The sequence below is a fragment of the Achroia grisella genome, unplaced genomic scaffold (assembly GCF_030625045.1).
Source record: "Achroia grisella isolate CSIRO2021 unplaced genomic scaffold, CSIRO_AGI_Agris_v1 utg546, whole genome shotgun sequence".
NCBI classification, from domain to species: domain Eukaryota; kingdom Metazoa; phylum Arthropoda; class Insecta; order Lepidoptera; family Pyralidae; genus Achroia; species Achroia grisella.
Window position 1 is genome coordinate 3,150,640 of NW_026712931.1, and position 27,253 is coordinate 3,177,892.

At 32.0% G+C, this 27,253-nt stretch overlaps 2 protein-coding genes, 1 long non-coding RNA gene and 1 pseudogene across 3 annotated transcripts; 3 read left to right on the top strand and 1 right to left on the bottom strand.

Annotated features, from left to right (window-relative positions):
- The first annotated feature begins 4,992 nt into the window (after positions 1-4,992).
- Positions 4,993-5,986, top strand: LOC131848017 (cuticle protein 16.5-like). The gene is made up of 2 exons (XM_059197756.1): positions 4,993-5,030; positions 5,373-5,986. The coding sequence occupies exons 1-2, from the start codon at positions 5,019-5,021 to the stop codon at positions 5,940-5,942; spliced, it is 582 nt and encodes a 193-aa protein (XP_059053739.1). The 5' UTR covers positions 4,993-5,018; the 3' UTR covers positions 5,943-5,986.
- Positions 5,987-8,056: 2,070 nt separating this feature from the next.
- On the top strand, positions 8,057-10,012 carry LOC131848067 (cuticle protein 38-like; annotated as a pseudogene).
- Positions 10,013-15,913: 5,901 nt separating this feature from the next.
- On the bottom strand, positions 15,914-18,534 carry LOC131848211 (uncharacterized). The gene is made up of 2 exons (XR_009357747.1): positions 18,392-18,534; positions 15,914-17,562 (listed from the first exon to the last, which is right to left on the bottom strand). It is a non-coding gene; the product is annotated as an uncharacterized LOC131848211 (long non-coding RNA).
- A 7,768-nt stretch (positions 18,535-26,302) lies between these two features.
- On the top strand, positions 26,303-26,890 carry LOC131848285 (uncharacterized). Its single transcript, XM_059198092.1, has one exon. It carries the CDS (start codon positions 26,303-26,305, stop codon positions 26,888-26,890), a length of 588 nt encoding a protein of 195 aa, XP_059054075.1.
- Positions 26,891-27,253: the final 363 nt, after the last annotated feature.

Below are 27,253 nucleotides of genomic sequence, written 5' to 3' on the forward strand. Positions count from 1 at the left end.
ATTTTCCCAGGATCACTGCTCAGTCGCACTAATTTTCTCATTCATATTATTATGTCACTTCTCGATATTTAAACTGCAATCAAAATTCAATGAGACATGTGAACAGTCATAAATACCCGGATACATATGCAATTCTTATATATTTTTACAATATTTTTTGTGAACATTGAGTGAACGTCTACATCTATGTACGTATTTGAATCAACACCAACATACTTCCATATGTATTGATATTGCAGAACATATAGGTTTAAATGGGCCAGTCTAGAAAATCAAATAAATGACTAGCCTATATTTATTATATCTGTATATGAATTATCTATATTTATTATTACTAACCCATTTGTGACTGGAGTGGGAAAATAACAACTATTTATTAAAAAACTATAATATTTGTATAGATGAACATATTTCTCAAGAGGGCTTGCAAACAAGTCAAAAGTGACATAGAAATAAGACTAGCTGCTCGCCAATACACACTCGACTAATACATGTACACCCGGCTTCGCACATGTGTACATATATTATATATATAAACCTTCCTCTTGAATTACCATGTATTTTAAAAAAAACCGCTTCAAAATCCATTGCGTAGTTTTAAAGATTTAAGCATATATAGGGACAGACAGCGACAGTGACTTTATTTTATACTATGTAATAATGAAGTCATCATAACAATACATTATTTTAAAAAATAATGATAGATAAAGGTGCCAGCACACTACTCATGTTTGATTTTTATTATCGAAGAAGAGCAAATTGCTTGGAAAGTCTATCGTCTCTCCATCCCCGCATTAAGCTCGCAGTAGTTCGGACTAATAACAGGGTGACACTCTCGTGAAAGATGTTCAATTAACTATTTTAATGCACTACTGAATCTGATTAAAACAGATAGATAAAGCAAAAAGGAACAAAACCGGCTCGCCCTGAAGAATAATGAGGATTTTTTGTGAAATTAAGTATTTTTTTAGTATCTGTGGCAAACTATTTATATCTGATTCGTTCATTTCATTCTATAATATCATACACAGAGTTTAATTATAAAAGAATATACAGCTTAACCGAGGTAGCGTTTGTAAAATAAATCGTCTGCGTGGCTCAGCTTTACTTATTTGTAAGCTGTGTTTCGGTTGTAGGGTGAGATTAAGGGGGTCTTCCTATGTGATGGGTTGAAAATATCGATTTTTTTTTTTTCATAAATTGCTCCCTTAACATGTCTAGAATACGGTAGTAAAGCGATTTTAGAAAATTCGAAGTCGTTTTAAAGATACAGCAGGTAAAAGAAAGAGCGGTTCGGAGCGGTGAGTTGGCAGTTAGAGACCGGGCCTATTGTGTACCGTCGGCTTTATACCTGGCCTCCCTTTTATTGAAGATATGAGAAAGAAAGTTTGGGCAACGTACTATCACAAATGTTCTTCTGATGAAAACCCTCAGCATCAATTTTGTCCAGAAGGCGAAGACAGTTGGTGTAAATGGCGTAAGGCTGAAGCTAATAATGAACTGGACCAATTTCATCACGATAAACCACCTCTAATTCCGCAAGTCCAAGAAGCTATCAAACCGGTTTTCGAAGATTTATCGAAAGACGAATTATTAATTCGTTGTTTAGGAGCAGAGACACAAAACAATAACGAATCTTTGAATTCTTTGATTTGGACTTTCGCTCCTAAACATCTTCATTCTGGTCCCAAAGTTGTTGAAATTGCTAGCTACTTAGCAGTTATTATCTTTAATGAAGGTTTTCAAGGTATTTTAAAAGTTATGTCGATTATGGGATGCCCTGTTGGTCGTGAAGCCCAAGCGTATGTTGAGAAACGGGATGAAAAGCGAATCTTACGCTCTGAGCGGCGCGTAAGTGATGTCGTTAAACAAGCCAGGATTGACTCAAGAGCTGAACAATCTGCTTTAAAAGAGTTTCACGAGGAAGAGGAAGGAATACTCTATGGACCAGGCATCGCCGATTGAGAGTAAGTTGATATTTTAATAGTTTTTAACGGACTTGAAACTTTAAACGCGTTTTTCTCAAAACTGTGTTTTTCAAACTTTCCTCCATTGTATCTCAGAAACGGCTAGACCGAATTACTTGAAATTTACAGGGCACACTCAATATATGTAAACGCATGGAATGAACTATTATCAATCGAAAATTTTCAAAACTTCGATTTTTTTATAGCAAAAAACAAAAAAAAAACGCCTAATTTGCAACTTTTATTTCAAATGTCTATCAAAAATCCAATTTTTTTTATATCCATTTGATTATAGGTCATTCCGTGCTTTTAAGCCTACAAATTAAAACGCCGTTTTTTTTTTTTTTTCAGATAAGCCGATCAGCCGGAATCGTGGAGGAAGTGGGAGCTCTTTTTTTCGAGGCGGGGGTGTTCAGAGCGCTGTAACTCTAGTTTGACTGAATATTTTTAGCTGAAATTTTATATTTATACTGTCCAAATATGTGTTAATAAATTATAAAAAACTTGAAGCTCTAAATATTTACTGGTCGTAGAAAAAAAATCCTAAAATATCCCTAAAAAACAGGCCGTCACATAGGAAGACCCCCTTAAGCAGTGAAATTACAATACAATACAGGTATAAAATGACTTAGTGCTCCGGCAACGCATGGTATCACGGATGTCAGCTTGCTTTACCATTCCAATTATATTAAAAAAAGCTTGATCCAATTATTATATTTATATTTATTAATATACTTACATAGAACTTGTACCTTAACCTACATAGAAGTGTAATAAAATTTTAATTTTGTAAATTTATTGTCGATTGAAAGTCTTAACAATTTTATTTTAGAATGGCCATTAATATACTTCTCACAAATTACCCTTTGTCGCAACTATCTATATTCTCATAATTATAACTATATAGGACATTTTAATAGGTAATATTTATGTTTAAATACTAAACTTGAAAAGTCATAACATACAATCTAAGACACCTCCTTTGTGTTGTGACTCCACTCGTCTATTCGCTATATTCGTCCGTAATATTCAGATGACATAGCTATTTTATAATGGTTGAAACTGAGTACGGAATTATATGTGGAATTAAAGAAAGGTTGTCGGAATAAATTTTGAATTTACTATAATACTGAATTTAAAACGATACTTTATTTGAAATCGATATGATAAGTCTAGAAGAAGATTGATTTGTCAGTCGTGATTTTTATAAAAAAATGTAAAAATAAATCACCTTCGCGTGGATGAATATTAAACTAATGACACTATGTTAAGCGTTTTTGAATAAATTATGTTTTTGAATTCTCATAGAACAGATGGTGGCACTAACATTTATATCCGGATATGTGAAATCAACAAATATGGTATGCTAACTAACTAGTTATTCTCGTCTCTATCTAAATTATAATTGAATATATGTATTTTATACAAATGGAAACAGGGATCAAAGTTACAGGCCAATCATGGAAAATTATAACCTTCATATAAAAATAAATCAGTCCCATAGACATCGGGTTATACTCAGAGAGCTATATGCTTCTAAGGACATATTGTAAGCCTTTTGTGTCATATATTATAAAGTCATTAATTTTTCTGGCATAAATTCTTTTCAGTCCAAATAACAACTAACAAGTCGTTACTGTAATACTAGAATAACTATGCATACTTTATTAATATATATCATCAATTCATTTTCTTTTTTGTTAAATACATATTACGAAAACCAGACGTCAACATTCCTTTGGTATGCATTGAATGCTAAATACCGCCATCGGTAAATGGAGGACGAGAATAAAGAGAAGGAAAAATAAGTACAGAAGGAGAAGGGTTAGGGGGGATACTGCAGTTAAGGGCTGGGACATTGACAGTATCCGCAGCAGGTCGGGAAGTTTGGGTTACATGCCCGTCAGAACTCAAGCTCAAATCGCTGGGAAAGGGAAGAAATACTTAAGTAAGTTCATAATGCAGTAGACAATGTATCAGACAGATGTAAGATATATCTCACTTATAAATTTAGGTAAAATAAGTTAATTTTACCTAAATTTTTTACCTCTTAGTATCCTAAATTATTTTAGTTTTTTAATACAAATGTAATAATATTCACAGGGACATACACAGTAGTGGGACTTCTTGTGCTAGATAGATAGATATATATATAAGTATTACCAATAACAACGTCAATTTGCCAAGCTCTGTTGTTATCTTTGTGTACCATAAATATTAATATAAATGTAATATATATAACATATAAGGTATGTTTACATATCCTCATATTTTCAAAATCACAGAAAAAACCGATACTGGTAATTACAATGGAAATGTATGAGAATGTAATAGCAGAACATTGTTACCAGTGTTTTTTATAATATACTGTACACAATAAATTATTAAAAGCAAGACTATAAATAATGTAGTAATCCCTTAATTTTGTTAGTTTAGTGAGGTAATACCAAAAGTTTTTAAATATGTTTGTTTTATGTATACATGTATACATTTTGTGTAATTTCGATAAAATATGTAATTATATATATGGATAACATTGTGGAAATAAACATTGATAGTTCTCTAAGTAATAAAATAAATTAAACATGGGGTGTAATTTGTTTTGAAGTTTTCAGCATGTTAAAATGTACAAAATTTTTAAGTCTGATACTACAACCTAATCATTGCTAAGGCTAGTTACACTAGACTACTTGTTCGGTTCGGTTTTTCGTTATGTAAGGGATAAAATAGTGTAAAAGTTAATCTTATTTAAATTTACCTATGCGAATAATTAAAATAGGCTGTATATAACTAAATTTATATTACTATATTTGAACTAGTTTTGTCAAATTAGCCTTGAATATTGTATAAAATTATTTTCCATACGTATTGATAGAGTCCATGCGCATGATTAATTCATTTAAGACTCTAATACAATATACATAAAATGTATTTCATATTTGACGTTTTAATAAATTTCAACAAAACCGATATTTAGAAACTCCTATAAAATAGCCGAACGAGTCGAATTTTAATCATTCAGCTTCCACAGCCTGAAAACAAATCACAATCATGTACAAACTGGTGAGTAACTTTACATCAACAATGTAATGATGATCATAATTAATTATAAAGAAGTAATATGAAATAAGATAAATTAAAAAAACATATTTTAAAGAAATTAATTTATATTTTTGTACTTAAATCTATAAAAATACATACAACGATCTACATCGCCTTTGACAATAATTGTAATTGTGATAATGCAAATGTAATATGTATATACATTTTTATTAATTAATCCACTTCAATACTACTGCCATACAGTAGTACCCGTAGTAATGTACAGGTATTATGGTGATACTTCCATATACATCCATATATTTTAATTACAACATCCAAAATAACTAATGTACAATATTGCAGTTTGTTGTTGCTGCCGTGCTGGGCCTTGCCGCAGCCAAGCCCAATGGCTTATTGGATAGAGTAGCATACTCTGCCCCCATCGCTTACTCGGCACCCTCAGTGGCATACTCTGCACCCGCCATCAGCTACTCTGCACCCGCCCTCGGCTACTCTGCGCCCGCCCTCGGTTACTCAACATCCGCCATCAGTTACTCTGCACCCGCTGTCGCTGCGCCAGTAGCCTACTCTGCCCCTGCTGTCGCTGCGCCAGTAGCCTACTCTGCCCCTGCTGTCGCTGCGCCAGTAGCCTATTCTGCTCCCGCTGTCGCTGCTCCCGCCGTCGCTGCACCAGTAGCTTACTCCGCACCTGCCGCTGTCGCCGCCCCTGTATCGTACTCTACCCCAGCCGTAGCCGTTTCCCCTGCTGTTTCTTACGCAAGGTCTGTTGTTGCTGCCCCAGCTGTCGCACCTATCAGTTACAGCGCTGGTTATGCCGGATATGGATATGGTGCCCCCATTGCCTACAGCGGCCTGTCTGGCTACGGTCTCGGTTATGGATATGGCAGCTATGGCTACTGGAAGAAACGTTAAGATCTAAGCAACTATCTGTACATGTTCACAACACAAATAAATGTTTTCTAGCTGTTATTTTGTTGTATTTTTTTCTTATGGAAATATTTCTTTTTGTTATAATATATCACACATTATCAATAAATGCATAGTACTAATTCTAGTACTATGCATTTATTGATTTATTGATATGAATATATAAGATTACTAGTTTTTTGCAACATTTCAATATCATTGTGTTTTTTTTTTTTAATCTATTAAATATTGAGGGTTTATTCCGGAGAATATGCCACCCCCATCGGTGCAGTTTGTTATAAAACACATCAAACTACGTAGCTTTATGGATATACCTACATATAAATATTAGAGGTAGGCTGATTCATTTCTTCTGACCGATTCAAATAGTTCTTTCTCCTCTGGAAATACTGCCGATAACTGTCCCAGCGGACTCAAATTTAATTATTGTTTTATTTCATTAGTGAGTTTTCGATTATTTTTGATATGTAATTCCAAGATTTCCTTATGACAATAATATATGCAACAAAGTTTGTGCAACCACGAACTGGCAAAGTAATAATACCAATGTATTTCTAACTAACAACAGAAGTATTGTATTCCTATTGTTTCTTTTAGGTATTAATACAATTATTATAATATCAGTTTTATCCGTTATGAGAAAGATAAAATTACCCACTAAAAATTATAAAAGTAATAATTATTGTCCATAATATTAGAAATGACTGTATGAGATGTGTATTTCATTAAATAACAATGCAATATCAGTCACCGATTGTCAGTACTATTACTTCTTCATCTTTTCTTTCAACAGACATCAGCATAACATGATAAATTTATGTCCGTGATGTCGTTCTATGTAGGACGGTGACCATTAAGTGGACAGTCAGCTTGTTTACCATCTCAGTAACATAAGAACACATAGTAGCAACTTAAGGTGGGATTTATCCTGTTATTATAATGTGTATGTAATATCGGCTTTGAATGTATAAAAATAAAAAAATATTCTTCTAGCCAATGAAATGTAGATGCTAATATCATAAACACGCCTCAGTCGGCTTTTTATTCGTTACATTTTCACGATTTTAGGTGAAGATTGTTCAGATCACGACGGCGGGCATAGGTTATCCTTTATCTGTAAAAAGCTTTCTAACCATGAAATAATTCTATTAATAAAAAAAATTATATATGGAATTTGTTTACCTTAATTTGGTCACACGGCACTTAACAATAGCCAAACGTTTCCGATCACGTGAACAAGCCTTACGAGCCTAACAACTCATTAACGTTTAATAACCAAAATAAGACTAATTTGTTCTCAGACTACCGTAATATTTTACATGAAATCTTACTAAAATTAACCGACTATTTAATTCAAGGAAATCAGTGGCAATTTGTAATTAACTCCTAAATCAAGATAATTAAGAAATATTTGTTGATGACACATTAGCCGTGTTATCAACAATATTATTTGTTTTCGTAGATCATTTTTATTATATTCATTTCCTTTTCTTTATGTGTTTGTTAATTATAAAATTAGATGATACACTATCTAATTAAATCATGACCAGTATAAATAATTGAGTATCATTATATGTACTGTCTACTGTCATCTCCATCCTGTTAAAATTCAAAGCGTATATACTGTACATATTTTATGGAGAGCAGAATAGGCCATGGACATTCATTATTTTGTGGTTATTTAAATATATTTTAAGGTTATACAATAACATTTTGGTAAACAAATATAAAGCATATAAAGGTTATATAAGCACTAACACTCTCAAGGACACTTGCAAAGTATATTATTATAGAAGTATGTCAATAAGAATAAAAGAAAATATTTTATCACTGCTGTATCCGATTGTACCTACGTAGAGGTTTATAACTGATCACATTTTGATAAAATTCTTTTACAGTCTTATTTTTCAAAGGAATGTTAACGAAGTCAGCAGCCTGACGAAAACTAGCAATCGTCGCTATATATATATATATATATATATATATATATATATATATATATATATATATATATATATACATGACTACGTTATAACTACGGATACCTATCACGTAGTCATGGGATGCTATTCCTTGCTGTTGTTGCCTATTAAGATGTCATGCCTAAGGTACGTATCCTTGACACCCTTTGTTCTGAAGGGTTAAATAGTAATGGAAATAAAAATTTACTGCTATATTGTGAATTTCTTTAAAAGTATTTTAAGTTTTAGCCAAAATTCTGCTTTCAAAACGAACCATCTTCTGTAATCCGCCTAATTTTATGGAGTGTTCTGCTAATTTATTTATCTTACTTTGCTAACTATGACCAGTAAATTCTTTAATTTTGTATCACAAGAAAGTGACGTGACTGCAAGGTTAATGGGAATAACTTAAGCGGTTTTGGACACACTTGCCAGTGCTGTGATTATACATTCTTTTGTTTTCTTCACAACTATTTAACAAGACCTTGACAATACTATTCAGAGATTCTATTCATTTCATAGATACTCATTTGTTACTGTTTCCATTTAAAGTGTGGCAAATATATAAGGTAGAAGATACATGTATATGTCAGTGCATTACCAATAGTCAAACAGAGGAACTTGTGAACGAAAACATTTCATTTATTAACAATAATGTTGAAAATAATCGCGGTAAGTAATATTTGAAATATAACTTTTCTAAGTGCCATTCTAAAATTGCAATGTTTCTCTTAATATATTTTTTCCCAAACTTGGTATAATTTATAACAATAGAGTAAGAGTGAACTGTACTACAGTATAATTTAGATGTAGATTTATACCAGGAGAGGAGAAATATTAGTATATTTGATGACTGTATTTTGAATCAAATATTTAAATAATTACAGAACAATAGACAATAAGTATATGTCTGGAAATAATTACTACTGTATTGTATAGTGTTTACAACTGAATTTGATTTAACGAAAATATTTACATCACCAATGTGATCAACCGAAGGTCAATTTGTTGAAACTAACTACTGTATATTTCGCGCCGAATCCATCATATCTAGACATAAAACATCAACTATCTTGTGTACTAAATAAAGCACCAATACCTGAGCTTATTACTATTGTTATTGACTACGGTACTCTCATAACTTTCTATAAATATTTTTCTCGAATTTAAATCTTGAAATACTCTTCTTAAAATTTTTTTTAGCTTTAAGAATTACATATCTAATACTAATATAATCGTAAAAATCAGTTCTGAATAGATGTACGTATCACACAAAATATTTTATGATGTTTAGACATATTCAATAAAAACGTGTTCTAAATCTACGTAAGAATATGTAATTATTTAATTTTAAAGACAACAATACTAAACTAATTATATCATTTACATAACTTAATTATACAACTACAACCTAAAATTAAAAAGCTTAAAAAATATAATACAATAACTAAAATATATTATTAAAAGGGGTCCCTTTAGGCAAAGTTCAAAATATAATTGACATAAAGAAGTATAAATGTATAGTATAAAGATTTATGATTTGATAATGATGGTTTGGTGTTTCTAATATATATGAGCTACGTAAATATAACACTCTGAGTGACAATAATGTTAAGAAATGATTGCTTGCGAAATTGTCATAACAGAATTAGTATAAAGATTAAGAATTTATTTATAGTGTCTACAGATGCGATATTATTTTAATCGTCGAACACCTTATGTGGTAATACTAAATTCGTTTTTTTTGCATTTCAGATAACTGTACTGGTAGTACTGGCATCAGTAGCAGCTGATCCACTGCTTTTTAGTGCGCCGTATGTCTCTCCTTACTTGTCTGCTCCTCTGACGTCAGCTGCATACGTAACCGGCCCCTCAGCAGCGGTCATTGCTGCCCCCGCGGCCGTATCCGCTGCAGTTCCCGCTGCTATACCGGCCGCAGTCCCGGCAGCTTATCCATACTCTACAGTATCAGCATACTCGTACGGCTCCTCCTACAGCGTACAGGACTACGCTCCAACTCTAGTCAATTCTGCCGCGCCTTTGGCGTATAGCCTTCCCTATGCTTACGCCGCAGACTATTTCTACCGCCGATAATTCTATTACAATTTATAATGTGTTCATATAAAATTCTTTAATAATTCGTATTTTATTTTAATTGTAATATTTATTATACGAATACATAAATATATTTTTCAAATTTTCTTGTTATTTTACATTCCAATTTTTACAAAACTATCGATAGACTAAGTTTTTAGTTACTATAGATCTAACTAATGGAGTGACAACATCAAATATGTTTATAAGACACAAGCTAGTATTATTTTCGTTTCGTAATATTTTTATTACACGATATTAATATGTGAATACTAACCCAAAAGCATTTATTCATGTAGGATACTGTTGCCATTTAATCAAGCCGATTTTTGATCGTGTGGCGACATACTGAGATCAATATTCAAAAGCCCAAATTAAATACTAGAAATAATCATGACGTTTTTAATCACTATAAATTGTAAAATGTCAAAATTGTATAACACAGCCAATTATGCATTTAAATTGGTAAATCTATATAGAGCATAGCTGTTTCTAAACCAAGTTCATTCGTTTATAAACAAAACGTTAACTTAGAATATACTTATTTGGGTCCAGTTACGGCTTCAGCGAGCACATCTTATGTATAAAATTCTCTTGTCACAATGTTAGTTACTCCCCTGAAATGGCTTGACCGATTTTTATGAAATTTTATTTGAATATTCAGTAGGTCTGGCTACAATCTATTTTTATACCCCTAAGTGTTATAAAAAATAGTAATAAAACAATTTTTATTTTTTTTATAATTTGGCGTTAAAAAACATACAACACTAAATTTTCACCCTTCTAGCAGCAACCTTTATTTTTTAATTGCGATTTTAATTTATAGTGCAAAACAACGTTTGCTGGTTCAGCTAGTAGGTAATATCTAAACACATACGAGTTTCATATATATATAATCTGTACGTATTGCATAATAGAAATACAAATATTGCTATCATGCTCTTATTACATATGAAGTACATTAATAGTAAATGTGTTTAATAATACGTTACAATGAAAAAATACCTAAGTATACATATTATCATTACCAATTTTTAGAGACAAACTCACATTGAACACATTTATACGCTACCAAAGTCATCGAAGTCACCGACACAGCTCTTAGAATTTTCCATAATAATGTCCCAGACACTCAATAGAAATAGAACTATCGTTGATATTTTTAAGATAGAATCCGGTTTGCTGAATAGTAAGTAGTTTGAGGCAAAGGCAGGATTGATTAGGCAATGAATAAGTAACATTTGGATATCAATATATAGTTATAATACTGTAAGTATGTATAATATTTAGAGTCATCCCAGAGTACTTGCTCTATGTATTTATGGTTTGGTCTACTAGTTATTTTCTTCCACACGCTAGAAATAAACGGATGTTCCTATTGAATATTATATAATTATTCTGTCACCAAACAGAATTCATACCAGTCAATCAATTTGCACGCATCAGTACCTAAACAGTGGTGGTCTTTAGGTATATGTAGTTATTTACGAAATCTTTGCCATTTCGAATAAAATAGATTTATTGACCTAAATTTAAAGTAAGTAAGTAAGTATTGTGTAATAACTTTTATTTCCTTTGTGGATTAACATTGTCTACCAGTTTACCGCAAAACTAGCAGACACTATAAATAAAGAAGAAAGTAGCCTGCGTTCTTGTTAATCCTATAAACCATGTGAAATTTGCAGAATAGTGATAAGTAAAGTAGCAAACATATTATCTTTCACTTTTAGTAAAATGAGTTAACAAGGATTATGTAGACTGGGTACAAGTCAAAATTAAGTTAATGATTAATAAAAGATGGTGTCGCGACCTTCAATATGATATAATGTCCTATTGATATGTCGGTAGGTACTGATGATTACTGACGCATAATCATTGCTGATGACTGATATTGTGCCCTTGATATATATATTGACATAATTAAGCACCTATCCAAACAGGCTTGTACACTCTCGTATCACTTCCGCGTGGTACTAAAATCAAATTATGTAGCGATATTTGAATCAAACAAAAACATATGCAGTAAAAACTATATTATAAATCATTTGGCAAATCGGTGTCAAGTGTGTAGCGTTTTTCAGTTTTATGTTTTGTTCTTAACGGACGTAGTAGCCGGAGTATGCATAGGGGACTGCGGCATAAGGAGCAGAGTACGCAACCGGGGAGTATCCAGAGTAACCAACTGGAAGCACACCAGGGACGGCGGAGTAAGTCAACGCCTGGGGCTCGGGTTTGGGGCTGGCGAAAGCAACAGCCACCAGAGCGAAGAGAGCGAACTGAAACAATAATATATAGTTTATAACCTAATAATACTCCCATGAGGAACACTCTGTACAAAGTCGTTTGCGTGAGTACCTTTATATCGCCTATTTCTACGCCAAGCAATTAGCTTTTTAATATGCATTTTTAATTGTAATGCTATTTACCACTTAGGTACTATCAAGTGGGCTATATGGGTGTTTGCCATTGGATTTACATTAAAAAATATTAAAATGGATTAAGTTGACAAAATATTCAATACAATGTCACTACATTTTACAGACATATATGTACGTTATTAATACCGGCACAGATAACATAATATTACATAGTACCGGTAAATGGCATGAAAACTTGAGAGTCACATGCTTTGCTCACAATGCGCACGTGCATAATGCACGTGGCATTGATAAAGCTTAGAACTTGTTTTGTAAAAGGAGAGTTAAATATCGATTTGAAATTATTGAAGCAATCTCGCAGCGACGACTATAAGACATATCTTCGATTATTTTATTCTTCGATGATTTAGATATTCTTTTTCGTATCGTTCGACTTACTCCTATATTCGTGATATGTTAATGTCATGAATAAAGTCAGTTATAATATGAAATAAAATTTATTATTTATCGCAATTATTGTAAGTTTGTGTCGATGTTTATATTCGACATTATAATTATTTTAACATATCTATCATCCACTCTTTAAAAGTCGCTGCCAGATTACGTCACAAAGAACTTTTTTTGAGCAATTTTTCGCATTCGATTTATTTAGGTTTTTATATAGTAAATATCTTTAAAATTGAAGAATAGAGTTATTATAAGAGCATTGTTTATTTAGCTAAGGGCAATGAATGGAATTTTTATGTCGTAATAGAAATCTCTTAATTTATTCTAAAGTAAAATAAAGTCAAAACAAACCGGAGTCAATGACCGGATGTCAATTGGAGCACCTTTTTGTCTAATTCTTTCTTTTATATTTATGGCCTTTTTATTATTGCTACGTAAATCGAAAATTGGTTTTGTAAACAATAAGTTTCTTGTATATGTTATTATGACTATTTTAAATTTAACTCTATTTTTTTAATATTGTTCTTGAACAAAAATTATAAAATAATTTCTGTTTTTATAGGTATTTTATAGAAATGTAAAGATCTGATTCTGTTAGTCAATTAACACCGCTAGAATATTTAATATATACATATTTATATGTAATAACTTACATTTACATTTTGAATTGGTTGCCAAAGTATGCACCTGCCCACAACATTATACATTACTATTCTCTTATCTGTGGTAGGTACCCATTGTTTTGAATGAGCCACTCAGCTGAAATACTATTATGTCGAATACAAAGAGTTGTCTGAAAATTTTTCATGGTAGAGTATAACAGGCGGGTGTACTTATATAACATCATAAAAATAATTTTCGCACACGACCAAATAAAAGGGTCGTAGTAGCATCACGGCTAAATGTCAACAGCAATCATCATTCAAGTGTGAACATGGCCTTACGACTGACTTCGCCTGTCCTTGTTACTGAGATCAAAAGGTTTATTACTAGCTAGACATTATGCTTTTTCAAGGGCTTTGTTTACTCAAAGGTTTATTAGGTTAACGCGAAATAAAAGACGGATCAATGATTATGTGAAGCCTTAAAAATAAAAAGCGCGTAGCTTTAAAACAATAAGTTAAATGTTATAACACTAATACAGATATGAGAAATAAATATAAACTGAGTTGTTGATAAGAAAAAATCCAGTATATTTATATTATTTTACCGGTACTGACACTCGTTTGAAAATAATACAGCCTTGGTAATTTAACACACCCCCTTACTTGCGATATTCCCTTACATGCCCCTTATTCGATTATTGCGGGTTCGCATGGTACAAACATTTATATTTATGAATATATGATCGTTTAAAAATGTATTGTAATGTATTGCGTTAAAAAATGTTTTTATGTAGTTCTAGAACTATCTAGTAATCATAACACAAACTATGCTTAACTTGAGACATGATGGCGCTGTGTAAATTATCCTTTTTGTGATATTTTCAAATACTCCCATTAAGTATGACATTATTATGTTATACATGTCAGAACAACACATCAAAATAACGATCACGCGCCATCGTTGCGTTGGTTTAGCAGAATAATGGGTAAACGGGTAATATAGTCTCAAGTCGTAGTGTCAGCCACATAATATAGAACTGAATTTTTGACATCGTCATGACTGTATGATAGAGGTTATATTTACAAATGGCGTTTTGACATCACTAAGATACGAATTTGCTACGTTTGAATATATAAATCTGAGCAGTAAACGGCAACCACCAAACGATGTTGAACACCCTTTAAACAAAAGCAGAATTCTTTATTTCTGTCGATCAATTTTATGACTGCATTGAAATGAAACATCATTATATGTAAAAGAAAATAGCAGAAATATATATTTTGCTGTTTTAAAAAAAAATCGATCGTAAAATCTAGTTAAACTAGATTCACTTTAGTGTATACCGTAACACCTATCTAGACATTATGTCCTTTAAATTTGTATTACACTCCTTTGCCTAAGTAGATTTCTTAAAACAATTTCTAAAGTGTCGTATTTTTTAATATAGAGAAAAACTTTACATTAACATACATGTACTTATTTTTAGTACTGATAATTGACTTTTCAAACTAATTTAATATAGCTGTGGGCCGTATCTAATTTTTATAGCTTTACCGGATGAAAAATGGGGGTGCCTACCTAGCTAGCTCTAATCTGGACCATTTGATCCAAATTACAGGTACTTACATCCAAAAAGAGAAATTGAATCTACTTTTATAATGAAAAAGTACCTACTTATTAAAAATAACTTATCAAAACAATCTTAACTTACCAGTCTGAAGAACATGGTTGAAGTTTTACTTTGAGCAACTGGCACAAGTAATAAATTTCGTTACTCGGCCATGTCTTATATATGAAATAAGCCCGACCACGCCCGAACGACTTTGTCTCGTAATGTAACAAAAAGCGTCCTTGATCTTCAAAATAATAATTGTATTCAATGTACGTACATACTCACATATCAGGTACCTAATCAACATCCGTATTAGGCGTCACCCATCACGATAGGTCCCTCGGTACAAGAGTGCAACTGATATTAAGACCCTATTAAAAGTAGCCGGTGAGCAAGTGGGTAACATTAAATTAAGTATTCATAATAGTGATATCATCTAAAACGTTTTAGGGTTCCTTAACACCTCGTTATGTCTCCATTATTACCTTCGTAACAAAGTAAGTTTGTTACTTGGAGACTGTAGTGAACTGCTGAATAGAGCGACTGCGTTTATATATCCATATAAAATTGGAGTGTGTGTTTGTAATATAGAAATAAACGTTTTTTACTACATGCATTTGAATGTACATACGGTACATACATCAAAATAACATTTTTTACAATTTGTCTGTCTGTCTGTCTGTTTGTTCCGGCTAATTTCTAAAATGGCTGGACCGATTAGACAGGACTTTTTTTTGGCAGATTGTAAGGAGTAACTTAAGCTACTTTTTAGAAATATTATATTATTTTAGAAAATGTTAAATTCTAAAATGAAAGATTGTTTCTAAAAATCAGGTAGTTTAAAATAAAACTGATCACTGTTTGTACATATATTATCTATTAATCAAAAAAGTTATTGTTAGGGAACATTAACATCGTAACAGTACCCAAAACTAAGATTATGTATGAATAATATATATTTGATTATATAAGTATATATTCTTGTCTGTGTGTCTGTGCGTTTGTGCGCCTTAATATCAAAAACGGTTAAACTATTTATTTGCATAAATAACGTACTAATACGTAAGTAAGAACTAGGCACTACTACTACTATCAATTGCTTAGTAGAGGTATATTAACGTATATTAATATTAGTAGTTATATTATTATCTATCTTAGTCATAAAACCAGCATATTTTTAAGAATGACTATCCATCTCTTGTACTGTTATATTTTTTCTCTATGTCGATTACCCTTAAATGGTAAAAAACAGCCAAATTACATAGGTTTTTTTATTTATCTTTTATTTTTGTACGTATGAAATACCTTAGTTGAGTACTTTATAACGATAACAGTATTATGTATTCAAAATATAATACTGTAAAAAATATACGACTATATAATTTAGGTCCACTTATTTATTTGGGTAAAAAAAAATATTCTATATGGTATAAAAAAATATTCTAGGCCTTAGCAGCGACTTAGTTTTGAGATAAAGAATAGTCTATGTTTACTCTATCTATCTTTATATTATTTTTCATTAAAATTCAATCAGGTAACAAATAGACAGACAAATATTCCTTCATATTTATAATTCAATTGCTATACTGAACTTCGTATACACCAGGAATTGTACAGAGTACCTATAGTACAAAGCCACCACACATATTTTTAATAACGTTTGGTACGCCATTTAAAAAAAACATGTCAGCTAAATTGATAGTTACCTGACTTTTTTGGGACGTTTTTTCATTCTTGTTTCTATCTAAACAATTAATAAATAAATGGCTTCGACGTTCAGTTGGAAACCACTGATTATGTCCAGATCGAATTAAGATAACCAGTGGGTACATTTACAAAATTCTTTTTTGTAAATGCGTGGACACATCTATAAAAAAAAAGAAAGTTTTTAAAAACTTAAAGCCTTCTCTTTGAACATAACATTTTTGAAACTACATACAAAATGGAGGACGTTTCTCGTTATTCTTTCTAGAAATCTCCCAATCAAAAAAACAATACAAACTAATAAAACTAACTAAACTGTAGTATAGTATTCATGATTACACATTGTATTGATCGAATCCGTGACTATCGGAATAAGGCAATGTGCTAAACCCAAGCCCTCAAATTGTTTTCATTTTTATACTGTATAGACCACGATTACAAATGAAACACGTTATGTTATAAGATGTATATTGAATAACTTTAAAATAACGTTACAATCGTTATCAATTATTTAGACATTGACAAATTATTTCAAAACATAAAATAAGGATATCTACATATAAAGTTGTTACGGATTACTTCGAGATGCTTTGAGATCAGTTGTGTACTTATTATTAATAATATCCATATCCGTAATTGTATGGTGATGAGTAACTTCCATATCCCGTATAACCCACAGGACTTGAGTAGCCAGAGTAGCCATAATATCCGGGATAGCTAGCTCCATATCCATTATATCCATAATTAGGGTAGTACTGCGGTCTTGCCACAGCAATTGCTACAAAAATTGCAAATAATAATACCTGAAACAAAGTAAATGCATTAAAATTTCTAAATTTATTGTACTCAAATTTAGATGTTAGTATAGAAAGCTACGAATATAAAATGTGATTGTGAATTTAGTCTGCAATTTCGTCTCTATTTTTTTTTTAGATATAAGATCCTTTTTAAAGACATACATAGATCCATACAATATTTTAGTGAAAAGGAAACAAACAGACAGATATATTTTTACATTTATAATATTCATTAAAAGTATGAATCAGTTACATTACCTTAAATATTATCCAAATATTTAAATAAGTTTATTTAAAATTTTTACTATATACAAACAACTCGAAAACTGCCTGACAAGTTAGTCAGAAAAAAATAATAATAGAGGTACAGAGTGGACAATAAATAATATTAAGTATAATGTTACATATATATTTTCAGTTTGAAAAGTATACAAATGGTTTTCAACTAAAAAAACCTTTTAGATTTTTAAACTCCTAGAGCTGAACCCAACAGAGCTGGTTGAAAAATAGTCTATATGTAGAACAAAACATGTGTATTATTAGATTTTATGTATACTATACACACATAAAACCTACATGATCAAAAGATATTTAATAAAGTTATGTAATAGGTCTATTATTTTATTACATTGGATATATTATTTTATCTTTATCACTGTTGTTTATAATATCAAAATATTTATTTCTATTCCTATTCGTACCAACGATATGGAACAAGGTGACATCCAGTACTCTTAATTTAAAATTCTTTTCTGACATTTTTTTTTAACTTATTCTTTGTAATAAATATATTAATAAGCACTTACAGGTATAAAAAATGTATTTGTCTACTCACCAGTTTTCCAAACATTTTGATTAAAATAAATTCGGTACACAATTGTTTTAACAAAATCCTAAATTTTACGGTTACACGATGTTTAGTTTTGCAATCAAACTGATTAATTTTTATTATTTCCTCTACATTTATAGTGGTGTCTGTCCTTGGATTCTTCAGAACAATAACGGAATACATAATAATGTCAGTTGGGAATCAATGTAAATTATAATCATACGCGAACGTACTGGATACGCGTCCAACATAGGCAATTAGGTTGCCTTTGTTTATACTTAAAATGTTTGTAGGTACGAATTAGGCAAAGACTTACATAGCGTCTGCTTTTGTATAATTTTACGGGTTTTTATCATTCTACAGAACAATACTTAAGGAAACATTAAGTTAGGTGACGCTAGAACCCAGAAACAAGTATCTACATTTATACTATAATTTATTCCATGGCTTTGTAAAAAAAACTATATCTTAATGTTTCTATTGACTTTTATCTAGCATATTAGGCATGTGTGTTATTATTTGCGACATTTCTGTTTCAATATATACTAGAACGTATATCCTATATAAGCTGCATAAGCGCGTACCTAATATATTTGGATGGGCAGGAACAGAAGCCATACGTTAGCGAAGGCGCTCCTTCAACCTATACCCGGGTTGTCACCCGGCCTCGAGCTGTTCTCGGAATGCTTCTCGGAGTTCTTCTCCTTGCCACATGGACCGGACCCGGTAGCCGCATGGTGAAACCATGGAAAGCTAAGAAGTTCGTCTCATATATACCGATAACGCTGACTCTATTCCAATCGCTATTTAGCTATGATGGTGAATATATGGTATAAACTATTATAAAAACCATTTAGATTATTTGTTCCCATACTCAATATAAGCTTGGCTCTAGACCTATCTTATTGAATTTAAATGAATCAGAAACAATTAATTGGAAATAATTGCAATTCGCAACAAGTATTAACTACTAAGTATTATTAATATTATGCTTATTGGACTATAAAAATGTATCAAATGCCAATTTAGATATTTAATTTGTCTATCGATTTAAAAATAAAACAACTGGCCATTTTTTGGCCTTTTATAACAGTTATTTAATTGCACCGACATTCAAAGTAACAAGGCATTTAAGTTACATACTTCTACTTGCATATTGCTTCGTAATTAAATATATTAAGGGATTTTTGAACGACTTTAATGAACCTTAGCAACCCTCTGTATATATGTATATATGAGATAATTAAAAAGCCTTAGATATTCTGTCTACTGAGCATTTCCTCAAAATATTTCATCTTAAGTTAATATCAAACAATACAAAGTAATTAGATGCCATATATGGTAAGTCAGGATGTATTAAAAGTATGTACTGAGATCAACAACCTTAATTTGCCCTTGTCCAATAATATTGTCATCCCAAAAGAACAGAACATGATTTCTATAGATCAAGGTTAGTGTTCTGTTATATAAGGATTAGGTCTCTAAATATTAGCATGATTCACTGAGACTCAGTACACTGCAAACAACATGTTCGCCAAAATCGTAAGTACATTTAAATTAAGAATTAATTGCTCCAATTTAAAATTAGAACAGATTAATCACTAAAGATAAAATATAACAACAATGATACAGTAGTTATCCAACGCCCACATAAAATGTAGATTTTAATTCTGTTACACAAAGGCAAACACTTTCCCCGCTATCAGAATTCCAGCTGGAATAGAGGAAATACTAGACGATATGGCGCCAACTTGGTTACTAGTTACTAAAAATTGCAAATTATCCAAATTTAGGTGTCACAGTGTATTATATGATGTCTAAGAACATTGTATGATTATAGGCTGTCATAATGTCCATCAGAAAGGCGAGCAATTTTTTTGGTATTCCAAGGAGACAAAATATGTACTTATAGGTTAAAACTACCACTACAACGATAGACTGAACAAAAATCATCTAAGTGACTATTTTATTGCCATCAAGCAGGCAATGTTTCTCAGGAATGAGAATGCAGGCGTGGTATCGCGCTTCACATGGTAACGAAATGTTCGTAGTATTATTCATGTATTTGTGTTGTTGTTATGTATTGTTACTACTTTAAAAGAAAGTAATATTAAGTATCTGTACATTTAATTTAATAACACTTTATTAATTTTCAGTTCGCCCTTTTCGCCCTGTTCGCCGTGGCTCTGGCTATCCCTAAGCCGGCGCCCGTGCCTTCACCGCAAGCTGTCATCTACTCAGGTGGACTTGACTACTTGTACGGAGGCGGTAACCCAGCGGTAGTATCTCCTTACAGTGCTCCCCTCGCTTACTCCGGCCTGCCCGCTGGAGCTGTCTACTTACGCTGAAAACCTGAAAATTCATCAACCGATCTTCTTAATTTACAACCAGTATTTTGTTCACAAATGAAATCGAAATTCAACTTTAATAAATAGTTATTTTTCAAATAATCCTTTTTATTACTCTGTCTAAACTAATATTATTAAGCGGAAATATTGTTTTTTGTTGGTATTGGATAAATAAAAATAAATTAAATATTTTAAAAAACCTTTCACAAGTAAGGTCTTTTTTATGCATAAGTATTATATGGTAATGATGCATTCGCCCATGCTAACGATGTGAGCTGACATTAGTGGAGGATGAAACGATGACCATAATCCTAGATCGGTTAGCCATTTATGACAAATTGATAAGAAATTAACCAGTGTTTTCCAGGAGAAGCTGGGTAGAAGACGACGTGATACGGTAAATTGCTTACAATCGTATCGTAAGTGTGGGCGAGTGCATCATTTTGTTATCTATAATTAATAAATATACAACAAAAAACAATGGTTGTTAAAAAATATAAAATATTTGTCTGTTTTGTCTATGTATTTATGCGCGTTATATAATATATTGTGGTAATTCAGGGTTTAAATTTTTCCATTCGGTTTACAAAGTATTACAATTATTACAAAGTAGTATAATCTTACTAATATTATAAATGGGGAAGATTGAGACTTTGGATGAATAGGTGTATGTTTGTCACATTTACACACAAAAACGACTATATGGATTTTAATGAAATTTTACAATAATATAGCTTATACATTAAAATCACATAGGCTATAAATGTCACGCGAATGAGCAGAAAACAGCTAGTTAAGTATTAACTATTGTACTTTAGATTACTACAGCGCACAGGTCGTGTACTCATACGGTAAATAATATCATAAAAACATACATACCTACTGTCCTTTTAGGTATAGATAAATATCTTGGCTCTATTCTGCTTTATCGACAATTTTGATAAAACAAAAACCTGTATTCAGTACTTGTGATTGCGTAGCTATAAAGTTGTTACAATGAATAACAAAAACATAAAACAATACCTAAAGATTTTTATCTCTTGCATATGTAGATGAATAAAACATCTTAACATGCGCCACTGTGCCAGACTATTATTTAAATTTACACAGGTAATTCTGTTAATAACATTACAACTAAAATACATCCATCTTGAAAAACTTCCATAGATCCATATTAGGGCAGAAATTAGTATACCTTACAATCTACCCTAGATTGTAAGGTATACTATTTTCTGCCCCACCTTTTCCCTGCGTACGCCCAAGATTGATCACTTTGCGAGATAGGTCTCTCTTTCTTATAACGATATAAAAAAAGTACTATGCCACCTTCGGCTATACTCCTGCTACATTTTATAGATCATCACTCCAAATCACATGTACGAGTATATCTATCTTCTATCTTCTCCCTGGCTGGCTCATATGTATGATAAGTATCTTTGGCAATTTACATAATAATCATCGAGGTTACTTGTGTCCCGAGACCTGGTGGCTGCTTTGCCCAGAGGCTAAGTATGGCAATTCAAAGAGGCAACGCTGTCAGTATCTTGGGTAAGCTATCTCGATGTGCCGCGTTGGATTACAATTGTTTTTTTGTGATTGTTTTTTATATGTGTAATTACTCATTTACATAATAATACTTAATCTTAAATGTTAATTAGCGACCTCACATGAATGATATGAACTTCACGTACCAGATGTAGACTGTACGAAGTCTCCTTCTTAGGTATCACAGTCTCACCTGTTACGCAGATTACGCAACGAAATTACAGGATAACAAGCATGACATCTTAGTCCTCTGGGATGGCAACGCATAGTGGTGTCACGGGTGTCACATGATAGCACGATGTCCAGTAGTAGATAAGGCGTCAGCTGATTTGCCATTCCCATTAAATAAAAATGTTTATTAGTTAACTCTTTTGTTTATAAATAAAGATAGATGAATATATAGATTTTGTACAAAATCGTCTGCGTAATTACCTATATTTTATATTCAACTATCTACAAAGAAGCTTCGTAGTAAGCTGTGTTTCGATTGGAGGGTGCACTAGGGTAGTGAAATTACAGGGTTTGTGTAAGATCTTTCTCCTCCTGAATATCAACGCATACAGAGTATACTACGGCCGTTACATGATGTAATGATAGCCTTGATGCTGTTTATGTATATAGACGTCGGGACCCACTTCCAACAGATGGACCTACCATTTTCCTTAGTTTTTTAATAACATTTTTGTAAAAGCCGATTATTGAGCTCTCTAACTAAGGCTAAAGACAATTATAGCCGTTTTCGTCCATTATCAATAATTAATATGAATTAATCCGTCCTTAAATATCCTGTGTTCTATATATTCTATAATATTTATCAAAATTGGTAGATAATAAAAACATCTTCCTTCATTTGCGGATTTAACTTTTTTATTTATTTGTGTATTTTAATTATTTACAATAATATCGATGTTGTTTTGAATATGTCATTATTAATATCGTAGTAGAGCAATTGAGAAAGGAATATTTAAAATAATTTTATCGCAGGTACACTGCTCCGGCTGGTAAAGCTGAATAAGCGAGTGGTGCATTGTAGGGAGATACAACAGAGGGGATAGCACCGCCGGGGTACACGTAATCGAGGCCAGCTGAGTAGGTGAGCAATTGCGGGGCCGGCGCAGGCGCAGGCTTAGGGGCAGCCAAAGCCATGGCTACTAAGGCGAAAAGAGAGAACTGTAATAAGAAAAGGAGACAATAATTATTATTAAAATTTATTTTACTGATAAAGAGAAAAATGAATGAATAAAAACAGTATATTTCAGTTTCAATCTTCCTAGAAATGTTTTCATACCTTAATAGTATTAGCAGTAGTTATACTATAAGTTCACCTTTTATTTTTTTGTTGCTTCAAACAGAACGAACGTTCGTTTCAATACACGTTGATCAACTTTGTATGTCCATAGCTATTTTAAAGTAATACTTTAAAATACCGATTTATGTTTAAATAATAATTCTAAGAACATTACATTCAATCTTATTGGAAATTGAACAGATTAGAAGTACATATTTTTATAAATAGAATCTGTAATTTCGAAGTTAATTTTCTTGAACCCATTCCAGGATTATTGTTAAGTTAAATGAGTTCCTTTGTACTATCAAATCACCATCAAAATATCAAATAAATCTACAAAAAGCTTTTTACTTTAATTAATACAATAGAAACTAAATTATGTTGGACATAGTTGAAGCGTACGAAAAATTGCAAATGAAATTCCAATGCTATAGAATGGGAAATATAAAAAAGAATAATACATAAGAAAACTTAATGTTAATTATTTTCAAGTGTATCTTTTAAAATATGTCAATTTTAAATCTCGTGCTTGTTGTTTACACAAAGTTATAAAGATATGTATATTAGTCTACGTACCAGTTTGAAGAACATTGTTATTGATTGAATGCTTCTGTGCATCTAGTACAGTACAACTTATCAGCTATTATATACCCAAAACCAAACCTTGAACTTCATAAATACAATGAGATCCTCCACGCAGTACTCAGTGGTTGACATTACCTATTATAATGACAAGATAGAATACGGAAGCTATTGTACTGTTGTAGCGTGAAGTCATACATCACCATATCTAGTGATCTTTAAAGCACTTGGTCATCTGGTGTTAATATCAGTGAGCAAAAAATTAGAACTTGAAAAAATACGAATAATTAAAGAAGTGAGTGAGTACCTATTTATTTTAATATACGTTTATGTACACTAAGCTCAATTTATCACTTTTCGCAAACTACTTCTTATATTGTATTACAATATTAGTATAAATATAATATGATTAATTATTATTTATACGTACTGATCTTTACGTAAATTTGTAATTTATGTATATAAAAATAATAGGCTGTTATAAATAAAATAATATTCTTATAATTTATAGATACAATTTAAAGCTTTTATATTCGTATATTAAATAAGATAAGTATATTTAGTGATTATCATTAAAGAATTAATAGTGCTTTAGTAAGTGCAAGTATGAAGGAATATCTTATGTGTGACTGTACTGTATCTCTGTACTCTCACTGTACTGTATTTGATAATATATATTTATGTTCTATATAATTAATATTTAGGTGTTTTAAATTTATGTATGACTAAATATACACACATAAGTTCTCGGTGCGTAAGGGTATGTAATAATGAATGCCGTAGCGATCATGTTTGAATTAATGATATCGTTATATAAAAGCTTTGTTCTAAATTCGTCACATGCAGTAGTATATTCGATTGTTTAAAATAGTATTCAAAATGGCGAGTATCCCACGCTTTAAACACTGTTAAACGTCATGTTACCTTAACGCCAGGGATGTCAACCATAGAGGATCCGAGGATTCTCTATGGTTGACATCCCTGAAGTATCGTATTAGTACGAGTACTAATACGATACTTTTATTTTTCGGTACGAGGACATTTCATCAGTCACGTACAAGTGTATACGAGATTTTACCGGATTTTACGGAAATCGATCAAAAAACTATGATGTACGAGGATTAAGAGCCAAAATCTACATTATTGACGTCTTTGTGAGAGGTTAAAGGTTGCAATATGCTTTGTCAACCCTGATATAATATGCTGATATTAATCCATTAATCTCCATGTTTACGTGACCATTACCTCCATTTTCCCAATTATAATTTTAAAAAAATGTGGGTGTTACAGGGGAAGTACGATGTAACAAAATAAAGTCGGTTAATTAGCAGTGCAGTGTCGTAGTGTAGTCGGTTATTTAACATAATAAACAAATCTGTAGTATGTGATATGTGCAATGATATGTTATACAAACGTCGAATAAAGTTATTTGCTTTACTCTTTAATATTAACGCCTAAATTTGACAAAATTCTTCGTAGGAATAGCTACATTAGCAGATATATCCCAGGTTCAATAATTACAGTAGATACAAAATATAATAATCTTTCTAGAGTACAGAATTTTTCAACAATCGTGAAAAACTCTCCATAAACAAACTTAGTTCTGTGGTTGATTTTATATCGCACCAGCTTCGTATAACTTGGTTTAGAAAAAGTATATGAAAACGACGAACACGAGTTCAGTTCAGAATAAATGTCTAAACTGAACCAAGGAAGTCTTAATAATATGAATATTTTTCAAATAAATATTATATATGTCAACCTGTCGTTAGTATAGTCAGGAAAAATATATTTTATTATGATAGAGTTAATACCTATAATACATTCGTAAACAGCATCCTTGGTTTTGATAACGGGAAAGGCAACGCGCCATTCAAACAGCGACAAGGTTGCAACTACGTGTATCAGTGCATGAACAACCCTCAAACGTTACTGCTCATGCGTGGAAAAGCCTTTATAAGGGTGGTGTTTTCACGCCCATCAACAGTTCGCGACACTCTTTAGTGAAGTACTGCACGCTTCTGCCTAAATAAATTCACACGATCAGCGAAAAAGTTAACAAAAAAAGACAACTATTTTCTTTGTTGGAAATAAGTAATCCTAATAGATAATCCGTCAATTCTGTAATCAAGAAACGTGTTTTATAACGTACTTATGAAAAATAAATTGGGAGGAGAATTTATTGCGAGTCAGAAAGTTAGCGACGATTTGCCGATGAACGTGGCGGTCCAGCAGCGAGGATCCAAAACCAATACCCGACGAGAGTCGATCACTCCAATAATTGTAGTTTGCCCACCTGTAGAAGATATGTCTGAACGAATAACAGCACCGCGTAGTGGACGAATGCTGAAAGCATTGAGTGGAAGGTTTTCAAGACGCAGTACAGACGCTGATTCCCTTGGAAGCTCCAGCAGCAATGACAGTGTTTCTTTTGATCAAAGTCGATCGGATGAACATTCTTCTAGCTCTGCGAGTGAGTCCAGTAGCGATAATTCAGAACATCATCGTCGCCATCGCTCTACAGTGTCTCTACGACGATTACTCAAAAGTTTAAATCTAACAGCTCGTTCCCAGTCATGTTCGTCTACGGAAACTTCTCGCCAACCGAAAAAGCAATCACAGCCAAAACGCATTCTACGTCCTCCGATCACATATACTTATGTTCGTGGTCTCTCCGGTCTTCCGACTCAAAGGGTACCACGACACGTGGTGTGCTGTTCTCCCCTAGGCCTCAATCGATAGGCAGTTTTTGACTATTGCGTAACTTAGAGTGGAAAATGGATGGAAATTAAGACTGGTTAAGAATTATGAGTAGACTAAAAGGCGCTAAAGTTACAAGTTTTCACCATATCAGTAGGTAATTGCTGAAATTGAGGCAACTAGGCCGATTTAACGATGTCTTCAATGAGGACCAAGTTTGAGGTGATTTCGGTCGCATGCTAGTAATGGCGCTCCTAGCTGCAGCTGTCTCTCTACACGAAGCTGGGAATTGTTTACACTTCTTTTTAAGGGACAATGTATAAGACTGGTGTATACCGATTGGAGCTTTGTTATGTTCCATTAATCTTTAAAAAAATATTCAATATGATTTCACCTTCCTACATA